Raw genomic sequence first — 14260 nt, 5'->3', positions numbered from 1 at the left:
ATTCTTTTGGAGATTGCGATGCCATTTTTGCTGGCGATTGATTGGAACTCTCTGTCTAATCTTGAAAGGTCATAGGCGGGCTTGATGTCACTGTCAAAATCTTGATCGTGATTCAAAACATCGTCGATGCTAGAGATACTCTGCGATGGCACTGAGACCTATATACTTCATTGCTAAAGAAAAGAATCACGAAGCCTCGTCAATCATTCTCAGTCTTTTGTTTTATAATAAGACTGTTGACAATACTTATTCATGTCAGATGACGTCATCATCATCATCATCGAATCTAAGATATCACTTAAGAAATGTCAGTCACATACACATATACGGAAGCATCATTCCGAATATTATCTTGTGGCGAAGTCGTATCTTATAATTCATAGGAGAAAGCTCCAAGTCTGGTGGATTTCAAAGGTAGGTTAATCGCTTCGGAGCTGCTACCATGAGTTATTTGCAATTGAGTTTAAAGACACATCTAAAAGCATAGCTTCAGACCTATCTACTCTTGCCGAGAATGTCACTTTAGATATCAACAAGAACTGTTTGGAGTGCTCATCTAGAGTTCTGCATTTGAAACTTCGAGAAGGTCCCCAGCCATGGATGATGATACAAGGTCCTCATAGCATCGTGAACACAGAAACTTCGCAACGTGAGCAAGTAATTGACTTCGTAGTGAAGATCAAAGGCTGTAATGCACGACTTCTTCGAATAGAGATGAGAAGTGACGACGGGGACGACTTAGAAGTGATTTCGATGGACAAGATGAACCAAAACTTGAGTGTCTTGGACCAAGAGGTGATACAAAGATCATGCCAAGCGATTGTCGACCTGGCAAAAAAAGGATATTGCAAGGGGTATGCTCATTGGTCCACCATAGCGTTCTCTCAGAGCTGCATATATACTAATACCATAAGAATGACTGTGGAGAAAGATACCTTGGATATCGATCGCACGAGCCTCCAAAAAGCCCTGCGAAGTATCGCAAATCATGTAGTTTACGGCGGAAACATAAACGTCACACTCCACGATACAACTTCCTTGACGAGATACCAAGGTCAATCGCTCCAGAAAGAAGGAAAAAATATACACATGAAAGCGATTTGGAATTTTGACTGGCCAGGTCTTGAACATGGTTTGAACAGTTCAAGTAATACGTTGAATAGTGAACAACCTTGGCCACAGCAAACATGGCCGGGACGCTTGAAAGCGGCAATGGTAGACAACGAACAAGGCTAGATAGGCAAAGATGATCCTATTTCAGGTGGTATTCAATTTACAAGAGCCCTCAAGGAATTTGATTTGGTGTATGACAGAACTGAAGATTCGGTTCATTATGAAGATGGATTTAGAAAAGGAAGTTTGGGAACTATGAGATTTCGTTGGTGGGGCTGTGATGACTGAATCTTTTTAAATTGAATTCGAGAAACGCCTCACTGCTTCACGTCTGTGTTGTGATGAGAACGCAAGGCAGGCAATACGTTTATTTCTGGAAAAATTGATGTGGAATTTTTTTGGTGATATAAGAGAAGAGATGCTTGCTTCATAATCAGTAACTATCTTGGCTGGAGTGAAGTACTAATGTTTGAGTACTTGGCAAAGATATCTTGAAGTCATTTTTGGTGGCAGGGTGGACACACTCGTTCCTTCCCTTTTGAAATCGCAGCGGATACGCAACAATGACAACACAAGCAAGAGCTCTCACTCAGAAGCAAGCTATCTATATGATCCTTCCAATTGATGCGGAAGTGGAGTAATTCTTACTTCAAAACCTTCCAAAAAGCAAAAAAGGTGCCCTGTGGATTTGTGTTTAATTGCGTCTGCAATCATCAAAATTTCATCTCCTCGTCTCAATTATCTTCATCTTTTGCACAACGAAATACGTCTTTCCAACCAAATCAGCCTTTGAGCCCCACTACTCACACCCTAGGTCTTCAGTTGTACAGACAATGTAAGTCTTCTATCCATCAACTCGTTTTTCTCATCTGTCAATATCCTCAAGTACACAGATGAGAGCGTATCCCAAATCATCCAGCACTTGAACTTAGCCCCCTAATCCTTTTTAGATCTGCCACCGCCATAATGAATGCTCAGCAGGAACTCGAGAGAGTTGGAATTCTCGGTGCTACTCTAGCACCTGGAAATTCTGTCACTGTGATCCATCAACAACATGTTTCGGTATGTTTCCTGTTGAGATTCTTATCTGCTTATATTTTTGGCAGCGAACAAAACTGACTAATGGATCAACTTGCCTTGTAGCCCGCACTTTTCAATCGCATCAAAAATCTCGAATTGGCCAATAATGGAGCTAGAGCAAGACGAACGGAGCAGGAAAATAAGTTTGCATCTCAAGCAAGCAGAATACAAAGTCTAGAAATCCGCTTGCAGAATCGGGAACACCAACTTGAGAGTCAAGTCATAGAGATTAAAACTCTTCAGACGGAGATCATAGACCTCAGAACATCCAGAGAGGCTGATATGATCACGATCAAGCATCACGATCATCTGATAAAAAATCTTCGCGAATTTCTTCAAAAGAGAGTTCTCAAGGATATCACTTCTTTCAGAGAGGCCTCCAATTCCCAAAACACTAAAATCAATGATCAAGCGCGAGTTGGACGAGAAGTTAGCCTTATATAAGTCCATTTTCATGGAGAACCAGGAGTATGAATTGAGCCAGAAGCTTGCGTTGTACGAGGCAAACTTGCTTCATAAAGTCAAGAAGATTATTCTGGCGGAGTTATTAGGCTCAGAAACTCAAGCTAGTGATGATGTTGGCGGCGGGAATGAGCCTCGAATCGTATGTTCTCCCCAATATCTAAGGATTTGATGCCTCAAACTCAAGTCAACTCGCGCACTCCATCTTCAATAATACTCTGACCACATACTGATTTTGGACGTCTTGATAGAAAATGGAACCTCGAGTGGACTAGACACGAGGACCTGAATTCGTTTGCACTGGTTCGATGCAGCAAAGAGCACGAATTTCGCGTACCAAATTACTGGACAAGGATCAGAAACCAGGTACGCCACATCAATCTCTTTGCTGTCCGAAAAGGATACAAAGCGCTGAGTGGTCTCATATTCTAGTTGTACTAACGTCTTGTCTCTTTATAGAAAAGAAGCTAACAATGATGGATCAATGTCTTCTAATATGCTCTTGGCTTTGGAGTCTAGATGGAAGCATGTGGTAGTAGTAGGCAGTATAATATGTTGGAAAAAGATTTGCAGAAATATGGAAGAATAGGAGCTTCAGACGTATACAAAAGGCGTCAAAGTTTGCTTTATCCTCTGATGTTCTTTGCGGATATCATTGTCAGATTCATACTATTATGCTAAATATTCTGAGCAATAATGTTTTTTCTATGGCTTGTATGAATGAATGATTCTCTCCACTCAATCAGTACCTATTTACTTCACTTTCTCACCACATTGAGATTCAGGAAGTTTTCGAATTACAAATACACAGAAACCACCCAAGGGACAATTCCACGACTCAAACCAGTCTTAATTTTGCGGACCAACAAACATGTCCAAATCGCTAGAGCTTGAAGATGGCTTCGTAAGTTTGATTTTAATATCGATCCTGTGTCTTTCACGCTCGCTTGAAATCTCACTGACAATTTCTATGAAGAAAAAAATCCTGCGCGGACTTCGATCAGAACGCTCTTAAATTAAACAAACAAATCAATGTAACACAGGAGGAGCTTCAGCAGCATAAGAAAAAGAATGAAGAGCACATCGCAGAGTTGGAGGGGATTCAGGAGCGGCTGAAGAATATCACAAAGAAGTTACAGGAGACGGGGGCTGAGCATAAGGACTGTTGTGGTTTGGCTGATCCTGGTGATGGAGATGGAGAGAGAGATGGAACTGGAGATGGAGATGCAGATATGACTATTGATGAAAACAAGGATGGGCAGGTAGATGTGTCGTGATTTATGTAAGTAGACCTGTTGCCTTTCGACTGGTGAGCTTCTGGTCGTCTCCATACATTACTATGAGCTGGGTGTAAAGATAATTGCTGATATATCTGTGTTCAAGTGATGGAATATAGTATCGTCGGGTCATAGAATGGAGTCGATAAAATACAAGGACTGGATACGGGGATCAGGGGAGGACATAGAGCGCAGACCTACGTTTTCGATGTGATTTTATGGGAGATCTAGGGAAAGAGTTTCTAGAATTCATGAAGCCCATGAAAACTATAGCAAAAGTTATCGATGGCCATACTCATCCTAGGATTGCAGAGAGGAGCTAAATTACAGAGAGGTTAAATGTAGCGCCGATATATCTTTGTGGACAAACGGTGAATTGTAAATCATCTCAACATTCATGAAAATCTACCTAGATGATTGGGTCCGATCTTTAGTATTGAGTCTTTATTGGCCCACTTCCTTATTGTAGAGAAACCATTGATCACAGATCTATAAACACACAACCCCCATTCAATCCAAGTCCCGAAGCTATTGGCAACTTCATCAAACTTCTACACAACAAACTTTGATCCGGTACCAGCATCAATTATGCCTCCACCATTCCTTCAAGAAGCGGTGAGTCAAAACATGAACCTTTTCGTTTCTCCTAAACTAACAAGATATCGATAGAAAAACCACCGCTCCAAATGTGTCCAGATGCGCAACGAGTTTGCCCTCCTTCTCGCTAGGTTTCAACAAGAGATACAAGAGCACAAACGGGAGATCGAAACTCTCAAAATAGCAAAAATCGAAGCGGAGATGACGGGAACTTTCTGGCAAAAATTTCGATATATCGCCCCTTCTGAAATCTTGGAAGAATCGTCTTGGCAGGCTGGAGGAGTAGGTCGAATATTTTAATGAGGTGGATTTGGAATGTGTTGCTCGATTGGAGGAAGTAGATAAGGTTCTCTTGGAGTACTCCAGACTTGATCCTGAGAAAGAGCAGACTGGGGAGACATGATGGGTTATGTTGAGATGCGTGTCAGTGTCAACCTCATGTGAGCATTTTGAATAGATCTTAAGGGCCGTGGGTCACAATACTGATAATTGCGCTTGGGGAGGTGGCTCTAAAGAATGAAATGAAGTATCGAGCACTTTCCCGTCTTCTATTGAGATCGGTCTCTAGATTTGTACATGTTGCTCGTATCATTGATTAGTGGAATATTTAATTTAGCGAGCTATAGATCCTCCAAGTCTTGAAGCGGCCCAGATACTTCACCTTCTCACCTCAAGTCCAAGATCACACCTCTATCTGTATCAAACCTCTCACATCAAGATACAACTTCCCTTCAACGCAACCCACTACAACAATCTCAAGATGCCATCCAGAATCGAGAAGAATAAGTACGAAATCATGGATGTTAAGTTGGCTCACACTAGAATACCCTCCCAGATCGACGTAAAGCCATTCTGACCCTATCCCTCTCCCAGATACTAGTCAGAATCAACAGCTCCATAAATGAAATTGAAGAAAATACACTTCAAGTCGAACAAATCCTAGCCTCCCGTGTCATCACTCAAGAAGAAGACTATACGGTTAGAACTTGCAGAAGGATAATTCAATTTTCGAACGGTCAACTGGCTTATTACAAGTATTACTTAGCGTGGTGTTTGTGTGCGGAGGGAATAAGTGATGAGGAGAGAAAGGCGCATTTGCTTCATCAAGCTGCTTGGGCCTGCTTGGAAGGTAAGATATCTCATATTTTGTTCGACTTGCTCTGTCACACTCCTGCGAGGAATGAAGATACGTAATTATCACTGACATTGTGCTTCAATAGAACCAATCTAAACTCAGAACGAGGGTATTAAAATTCGAGACGTTTGTCGCGGGAAAGGATATACGGAATATGGGACACAACATACGTTGAGCTAGCAATTATCTGGCTTTGGGATGACGGATTTGATATTCGAGGAACTTCGTGTGTACTCTGATCCATGATAGGCGATATCTCATCTGCCTCAATGACTTTCTCTGGAAACAAACTCAACACATAACGTGACGTCAAACTTCCTACTCTCTGGATGATATTTGTACCCCACAATTTCTCGAAAGCCATTCAACCTCATCAAATCCTTATTCATATTCAACAGTAATTAAGTCCAAACTTTTACAATCCAAAGTTTACGCACACTGTTTTCAATTTAATCGAACTGATTCCCATGTAATATGGCTAATCCCAACACTACTAGGCTAAATGATCAATTAACGAGACTTGTAAGTTTCAGCCTCATCATTTGTTCTCTTCCCTCGCATCACAAGTAACCCTAACACATCCTCCTCAGAATCAAGCTGTCCGAGATCTTCAAGACTCAAGAACTGAAACGCCTGATGAGTCATTCATCGAACTTACGAGACAGATTCAAGAAATGGCGCGCGAGATTGTTCGAAGAGTCGCAGAGATAGAGAGAGAACTGGCCTTGATTTCGGCAATGAGAGCTCTGGAGAACTTGCGCAATCTCATCAGAGAAGCTAGAGAATGATGTGGTATGGTCTAAAAGGTGTGGATTGGCTTGAATGTCCCCACAATACGGTCGATCGTTGCCCGTTCAATCGCCGTTTAAAGCTCTTGCTTCTCTTACAGGATCCGTCGCTCTTTCTTGATATCTACCTTTCCGAATACGAATGCGAGTTTTCTACAGCCAGAAATCATCTGCAACTTTAAACCGACAAATCGACTCCCCATTTCGAAAATGGATCCTAATTTCCACGAGCAGGAGCTTCAGCTAACAGAATAGGTAAGTTTTGATCACTGTTCTTTCAATTTTCTCATTCGGGACTAATCATTGGCCCCTTCTACAGGATGAGGAATTTGAACAAGACGAGGAACAACTTCGGATATGGAGAAAAGAAAAGGTCCGTCGTTGTCTCTAAAGAAGGGCAATTGAGAGAGCACGTTTAGCTCTTGAGAATCTGCCAAGTGTTGTTGAGGAGGCAATATTACAATATGATGGGATCTACAGAAGTTCTGGAGAGAAGGCTGGAAGTCCGATGAGGCTGCGAAACAAAATATGGCTTGGGGCTTGGGCTAGGATCAAGTTAGTGGTGCTAGATAGGTCTGGCAAGATTAAACAATTTTCCCTCAACATGTCCTCATTTTACATGAAGAACAGCTTTCTTTCTGAAAATGCAGTTGTGATAAACATGTGCGTAGATAGGATGGCAAATGGCAGGCAAGTGGCAGGGGAAATGGGAATCCCGGGATGTGATATGACGTGGGAGGGAAAAAAGGAGAAGAGTTCCTAGGAAAATCTTTCCTGCCACTTCCTAAAAGTTACAAGGGCTTATGGGCTCCAACAGCCTGTAGCAGACATGCAACAAAACGCAGTCGGATCTTCTAGCACGTGCCACTTAGATCTCAGAAACTTATCAGGTGAATGTCTACCAATTATCAGTCCAACTAGATTTTCCCAATAAATCAGAGATCTGTTTTCTTTGTTTGTATGAGATTTATTTGTATGATCGTTCGTCGAGACCTTTGAGAAAACTAGAGCCCGCTTGAGTAGAATCAACATCAATCTCGACTTATAGAACCAGATGTATCGCTTAAGGAACGCTAGTGAGTGTCAAGTATCTTGAGAGGGTGGCTCTCGATTTATGGGACGCATGATGATATTTTAATAGCTGCTGCGTCGGATTGCAATGTGTAGGATTATTGGTCGATTCTGAGTACAAGGGAAAGGAATGATGATTAGAGGATAGGGAGACCACAGAACACAGAGGAGGAGCTCGCATTTCACGCGAACGAGGTATGGTATATAAATCTACGGAAAATGAACTAGAATATCGCGCTTGTGATTATGGAGAGTAGTTTCTGTCTAGTTCACTTACAACGAATAACGTATGGTGGAGAAATCAATGTTGTCACCTAAACTATCATTTCCTAATGGAAATACTAACACTCCTGCTCCCCATATTCTCAAAAGGAATACTACTGCTAGCACTCGTATTTAGCTTTCAAGCCGAGCTTTCGAGTTCCCTTGAAGACAAATCTACATCAGTAATTTCCTATCGTCTTCCTCAATCGTCACCTGGGTAGGCTTGAAGCGCCAAGAGATCGCTTATTTTAGGCTAGTACTAGCAAGTAGGCGGAGATTAGCTTGAATGGTTCTTCACACTCGAAGTAGGAGTGATGTTTGAAAGGAATTCATGGTTTGTAAGGTATGAAGGGTGATGAAGTGGGTAGTGAAGTGGGAAGCAACAGGAGGTTTGGCTGTTAAGAGGAATGTCGTCTAGGGTGTGGATAGGCTAGGATGGAGAATTGAAGGATTGAAACTCATTCATAGATCTTCATAGCTTCTTGGAAGATGTCCCTTTCCATGAGATTAATTACCAGTAAGTCAAAATTGGGTCTCAAAGCTTATTCCATTACCTGGGATAGAGAGTGCAGATGAACTTTTTGGGGCCCTTTTACGGAGTCTTAGGATTGATTTGGAAGTTGGAGGGGTGGATTTAGACTATCTTTTGTGCTAGGAAGAGTACAATAATTACAATGACTCTACATTTGTTCGAGTAAATTCTTGATTTCTATATATTCTAGACCTTATAACGTGTGAGATTCTATAATAAGTATACTAAATCACTTATTAATATCTTATCAATTGAGAGATATGTTGATGATTAATATAACGTGATTCATCACCGAGTGGATCATATCACTAAGTGGATCACTTTCACCTCAATTGATATATTCAAATTCATATTATTCAACAACCATTGATTCAATTAATTAAAACTATTAAGAATCTAATAATTTAGGATTTATTATATCAATTTGACAGGTTCTTATATTATAACCTGTTTTTCTATAATTACTACAATATCGACTAGAAGATGCTTCTCTATTAGAATTCCCTTTATTTTGATGCTTATTGTGTTGAATCTGAATATCAACTTTTTGTTAAGATAATATATCCATAGCTTTTTATTCAATAAGTACTTCTCCTTAACGTATTTGTATCTTTTTTGTATATTGATATTGGTTTAATGTTTTATTAGCTTTTCAAAGTGTATGGTTTTCTATACTTAAAAGTGTATTCTTATATGCTAATCTCTTTGTATTCTTAGTTAGAATTAGTATAGTTTCAAATAAAGATATAAAAGAATTTGATTGATAATAAGTTATTTAAGATTTAATTAATATTGATTGAGAAAGAGCTTTTGTAGGATTATAAGGAGTTTGAAAGACCCAAAGATCTAAATTGAAAGGGGAGTGAGTAGGTATATGAATTCGAATATCTAATTTAGAAAGCATTGTTTTAGGATCAAATGGAACTAATCCTACTTTTTGAAACTCAGCTTTCATATTCTGATTTGTGATTAACCATTGATATATAGTTTTGAAAGTTATAAAGAATTCGACTTTTGAGATATAATTAATATATACTTTTATAAACCCTTTAATTTAAATACTATATTCTCGTTTTAAAGTACTAAAACATTTAATATTAAGAGGCTAAGTTAAATAACTTGAATGTAATAATAAATATATATATTTAATATTATTCTCTTTGTAATAGTTCTGGAATAGTATTGATTTATAACTTTTATACCTATTTAGTATTAATATTCTATATTTACTCTTAGTTTGATTTCTTATATATTTATTAAAATGTTTCAATTATTTTAACCCTATCTTATTGTTTGTTTATTTATTAGAAGTAGATTTAATAGTTTAATCTGTAGAAAGATTGATTTTCATATATTAATTGGAAAGATGCATTTGTTCTTAAATTATTAGAAATGAAGGTATAATGTTCCTCTCACTATTACCATATATAATTATTGTTGTTCATTCTCAATTGCCTAGTTATATAGCTTTACTTCTATTAAATCTCTTAGAGCTAATAATAATTATATTAATATTTATAATTTCTATTATAAAGTTTATTTCATCGAAATTCCATAAATCACAATCGAAAATACTAAATTTGTTTTATATATTTGATATAAATTGAAACCAATCTTCAATAAGTTTAGGATTTTTGTAAAAAGCTTTTTGAAAGTCATAAATATGAGTAAAACGTATCCTTAACTCTTTATTACATTTTACAAATCAATATACCTATTACTTTCCAACTCTCTTTGCTCCTCTTAATTCAAGAATATAATTCGCTATATCTTCTACCCCCTTATATTTAAGTATAAAACCTTTTATATCCATATCAATTATATATTGAATAATAATCTCCTCTTTTAATTTCGAAAGGTTACTACCATTTGGTAAAAATTCGGTATAAAGAGTAAAACTATTTATTCTATAATGTAGTGTTGTATATAGTATATTATATAGCTTGGCAGATCATCGAATACTGAGTTTTTTGTCTTTTCGAATAGCCTCGATGGCTAAGAGTATTCGAGCTTTATTATTATTCGATTGTATGATAATTGATTGATAAAACGCGTGTTGAATTGAGACGTGAATATTTGAGGTGAAAGTGATCCACTCGGTGATATGATCTACTCGGTGATGAATCACGTTATGTATAATATAATTTTATATTATAAAATTATGTTATTATGCAATAATTTGTATTATTATGTCGTTTATCAAATTGATTTACCATGGAATAAAATGAGATAAAATTACATATAAGATTACTAATAAAATAGACTAAATTGATTGATCATATTTTCTTTTTATAATACAAATGATTCTATAAGATCTGATTTAAATCGATCTTATTTATAAGTATGAAATCACTAGAATTTCATTATAAATTATATAAACCTAGAAAAAGCAAGCAAATTCAGCTCGATTAAGCTCTTTCTTATGATTTGACTTCAATTCAACTCTCATATTATATATTCGATTTATCCCTTAAACTAAAGTGACTAAGTCTTCCACTAATATTAGAATACTAATATTATTATTATTATTCTAGAGCTAACCTCCAAGACAACGAAATTGTTTCATAAAGGTTTTGACACAAATTATAGATCATTGAAATATTGTATGCTTTTATATATCATTATCTCTTGCACATTTTCTTCTCTCTTCTCTGGTAATTAGAGAGTATTACATGCAACAACCGACTTATCAAACGACTCAAGTACTGACACCCTCAAAATACCACACTGAGATCGGCATTCAAAATCAGTCCCTCAACACCCCTCCACCTTCGCAAAGACACCACGCAAAATCTTATCTACAGTCGCAAAGCGTAAAATGGCATCATCTCATGCATCAACAATCTCAATTATTGAAGTACCCACCGTCGTAAGTAAATTCAGGCACTCCTCATCATTTTTCCTGTATGATCACCTGGATTCTAATTTATATCATCTGCTCAGGACGAAGTACTTTGGTTCCTACCAATGGCACAGAGAAAGACTCAAGAAAATATCGATACACTCGCAAAGTTCATAGCAAGTGCTCTTCTGGAAGAAGAAGATTCTCGTTCTACAATTGTATTGCATAGGTCCTTCCCTGAAGAACGCCAAAGACAACATAAACACCTTATATATTCCATGGCGAGATTACTCGTTGAAATGATTGCTTGTCGGGAGAAGAATGAAAAGGATCTGCAAAAGGTCATAGAGGAGTCTATTAGCATGGAGAAGGCATGCATGAAGCCAATTGAGCAGTTGATGGAGAATGGAGAGACTTCAAAGAATTCTTGAAGGTATCTTTTTGGCACCAAGAAGTGAATTTCCGTCATTTTCTGGATGGCAGTAGCTTCTTAAAGATAACAGAATCTCAAAAACTCTTCATTCCATACTGTCTATAGTGAATCTTTGACTTGTGACCTTTCGCTAAATAATATTTTCGGTACCTAAGGTTGTATCTTTAAAAACTCACATCAAGATTTTGAAATCTGTTAACCTCTCGAATTCTCCACCCAAAATCCTATCTTCGAACTTCGAACTTCATTTCCAAACATGGAAGATAGAGGCCGCGCCGAGCTGGCTGCAGCATTTAGTACATTAAATCTTGTGAGTAAATATAGGCGCTGATCTCTCCAGGGAATGCGCCTCCTCTTCGTCTGTATAAAACATTGCTAACCCGCCCTTGTAGGTCCAAACACGTCACATAATACCAATCTTCAAGGCACAAAGCGATGAAGTCGCCATAAGTCTCCAAAATGTTAAAAGATTCATTCAGGATCTCGAAGAGCAAGCTCGATCGTCCATTGAAAACTATCAACGAGCTTCTCATAAAAGAAGGCAGATATTGGAGCGGAGTCTCCGTAAAAAGTTGGCAAACTGCGAACAAGCATTGATGGACGCCAAGAAGCGCCAAAAAGCTCTTGAGGTGAAAGAAATGTTGCGTGTTACTGTTGATAAGATGATAAGAAAGCATTTGAAGAGTTTGCTGGAGAGAGAGGCGACTGGAAAAAACGCCTGAGGGTATGTTATGTGGAACCATTTTCCTTCTGGTTATGAGGTTATCATCTTCGCCTCTAGCATTCGATACTAATTTTTCTTTCTACAGGACAAACAGAACTAAAGATATCAAGTGCGGGTTAGCGATTCAACTTGCGGGTGGAGATCATGGTCATTACATTGCAGGCGGGGAGGTTAAAGTTAACGACTGCACACATGGCCTTGGAAAAATCAAAACCTAAACTAGACATCTTTGAATGCACATCAATAATCTTACAAAGTGTAGCTTCGATCCTGAAAGTGAAATAAGTTCCGTCCATTTACGTACCTCTGGTTGTACCCACTTAAAATCACTCTTTCTCCATCTATTTCTCGTGATATATCTAACCTTGAACTTCTCCAACGTTCAAGCAGGAAATTCTTCCCAAGTACTCAATATTTTCAATATAGCCTATTCTACAACAGAGTCCCAACTTGATAATATCTCCCAATTTCAACATGGTTCCAAAAAGAACTGCCTCCGAAATGATGGGAAGCTCTGGAAAGGCTGCGGGTGGTCCATTCAAGAGAGTGAGTAATCTAGATTCCACGTCTTCTATCATCTGTACATGTCATTAGATCTTTCTACTTATTCTCTGTTTAGATAAAAGAGATGCTTAAAGAGAATGCAGACAAGGTCGCTTTCAACAGTAGTGAAACAGAAGAGTTTGAGGATCTCATCGGGACAAACAAGCAAGAAATTGATTTGCATAGATACAATATCAAGAGATGGGAAAAATGCATCCAGAATTCTCAAAATCTATACAAGAGCTCGAGCAAACGAATAAAGAGTATGAGGACAATATCGAGAAGAATAGACAAGAAATTGTGGACTTGAAACGGGAAGAGGAAGTCATTCTGGCTATTCAAAAGCAAGGGATGACTCGTGAAAAGGCTCTTCAGAAATTTATCCAATGGGGTATGGCAAGATTTCTGGAAGATAAATTGGAGAAGGAGAGCGAGGGAGATAGAATGAGAAGACTGCTGGCGATAAAGGGGAGAAGATCAAAAATGAGATTTAGGGCTAGGCTATGCGATGCAATGTAAGTTACTGTTCCTCTAAGTGCATGAAGTATTGGGGTTTACACATTATCAAGACTAATCATATTCCGCTTCTAAGTATCCAGATCTGATGTGAAGACAGGTTTTGTGGAAACGGAATTCGGGGCATGGGAAAAGTTTGTGTTTATTAGAGCGATATACATGACAACGAAGTTCTCATATTACGAGAGTTAATTCAATCATGATACCAGCTCTCATTTTTATTCACCTCCATCTTAAAAAGAGAAAAATATGTGTTAGCGTGTTTCTCTTGATCAAATTTCCGGCAGTAATTCACTTATTAGCTGGTCCTACCTCCAATTCTTCTCTTCAACTCCAAGCCCAAATTTGAGCACCTACCCTGCTGAAGAGTGTCCCGTAAACGAACCGCTCTTCAAGCAGTCTGTGAGACTGAATTGGATGATCCTTTCCAAGAGGTTGGCAAGACCAACCTTTCTCCTCCTCATAATCACGTCATTATGATGCAGTGACTGATGCTACGTTACTTTTTTAGGTCAAACAAGCGCTCAACAAATGTCAAGAGTCTATCGCTGCAAGATCGTGAGATGTATATTCATCGCAAGAAGAGATCGATTGGAAAAAAACACGAAATTGAAGAGGACGAGGCGGAACTCTGGTTTTTCGAAACGGAAATCGAGAAAGTTGAATCTGAGATGTAGAGACAGCGAGGAGGACTGCGACTGTTGGAACATAAAGCTCAAAGATCCAAAGATGAACTTGAAGGATTCGAGAAGGAGGAAATTACTAAGAGTGGCTCAAGACCGAGGAGAGGAGTTTTCGAAGACGCTTTTGAAGGCTGGAAAGGATGAATTGGAAGAAGTCATCAAGGGAGCATTGAGTGAGGCAGAATTGTAGTACATCTATC

General features: G+C 38.4%; 8 protein-coding genes across 8 annotated transcripts; all 8 read left to right on the top strand.

Annotated features, from left to right (window-relative positions):
* Window positions 1-762: 762 nt before the first annotated feature.
* EAF01_001562 (uncharacterized protein) lies at window positions 763-1236 on the top strand (the record flags this gene model as incomplete). Its single annotated transcript, XM_038909812.1, has 2 exons — window positions 763-854; window positions 915-1236. The coding sequence occupies 2 exons, from the start codon at window positions 763-765 to the stop codon at window positions 1234-1236; spliced, it is 414 nt and encodes a 137-aa protein (XP_038774624.1).
* Window positions 1237-2079: 843 nt separating this feature from the next.
* Window positions 2080-2637, top strand: EAF01_001561 (uncharacterized protein; the record flags this gene model as incomplete). The annotated part of the gene is made up of 2 exons (XM_038909811.1): window positions 2080-2175; window positions 2257-2637. 2 exons carry the CDS (start codon window positions 2080-2082, stop codon window positions 2635-2637), a joined length of 477 nt encoding a protein of 158 aa, XP_038774623.1.
* A 914-nt stretch (window positions 2638-3551) lies between these two features.
* On the top strand, window positions 3552-3932 carry EAF01_001560 (uncharacterized protein; the record flags this gene model as incomplete). The annotated part of the gene is made up of 2 exons (XM_038909810.1): window positions 3552-3559; window positions 3632-3932. 2 exons carry the CDS (start codon window positions 3552-3554, stop codon window positions 3930-3932), a joined length of 309 nt encoding a protein of 102 aa, XP_038774622.1.
* A 588-nt stretch (window positions 3933-4520) lies between these two features.
* Window positions 4521-5385, top strand: EAF01_001559 (uncharacterized protein; the record flags this gene model as incomplete). Its single annotated transcript, XM_038909809.1, has 3 exons — window positions 4521-4547; window positions 4602-4811; window positions 5146-5385. 3 exons carry the CDS (start codon window positions 4521-4523, stop codon window positions 5383-5385), a joined length of 477 nt encoding a protein of 158 aa, XP_038774621.1.
* Window positions 5386-6138: 753 nt separating this feature from the next.
* EAF01_001558 (uncharacterized protein) lies at window positions 6139-6452 on the top strand (the record flags this gene model as incomplete). Its single annotated transcript, XM_038909808.1, has 2 exons — window positions 6139-6186; window positions 6255-6452. The coding sequence occupies 2 exons, from the start codon at window positions 6139-6141 to the stop codon at window positions 6450-6452; spliced, it is 246 nt and encodes an 81-aa protein (XP_038774620.1).
* A 4685-nt stretch (window positions 6453-11137) lies between these two features.
* Window positions 11138-11592, top strand: EAF01_001557 (uncharacterized protein; the record flags this gene model as incomplete). The annotated part of the gene is made up of 2 exons (XM_038909807.1): window positions 11138-11188; window positions 11263-11592. The coding sequence occupies 2 exons, from the start codon at window positions 11138-11140 to the stop codon at window positions 11590-11592; spliced, it is 381 nt and encodes a 126-aa protein (XP_038774619.1).
* A 258-nt stretch (window positions 11593-11850) lies between these two features.
* On the top strand, window positions 11851-12316 carry EAF01_001556 (uncharacterized protein; the record flags this gene model as incomplete). Its single annotated transcript, XM_038909806.1, has 2 exons — window positions 11851-11904; window positions 11987-12316. 2 exons carry the CDS (start codon window positions 11851-11853, stop codon window positions 12314-12316), a joined length of 384 nt encoding a protein of 127 aa, XP_038774618.1.
* A 476-nt stretch (window positions 12317-12792) lies between these two features.
* On the top strand, window positions 12793-14054 carry EAF01_001555 (uncharacterized protein; the record flags this gene model as incomplete). The annotated part of the gene is made up of 3 exons (XM_038909805.1): window positions 12793-12864; window positions 13048-13376; window positions 13889-14054. The coding sequence occupies 3 exons, from the start codon at window positions 12793-12795 to the stop codon at window positions 14052-14054; spliced, it is 567 nt and encodes a 188-aa protein (XP_038774617.1).
* Window positions 14055-14260: the final 206 nt, after the last annotated feature.

Source organism: Botrytis porri, assembly GCF_014898465.1.
Source record: "Botrytis porri strain MUCL 3234 chromosome Unknown BPOR_002, whole genome shotgun sequence".
NCBI classification, from domain to species: Eukaryota; Fungi; Ascomycota; class Leotiomycetes; order Helotiales; family Sclerotiniaceae; genus Botrytis; species Botrytis porri.
The sequence above is the reverse complement of the archived record's forward strand: the minus strand, read 5'-3'. Positions and strand labels throughout refer to the sequence as shown.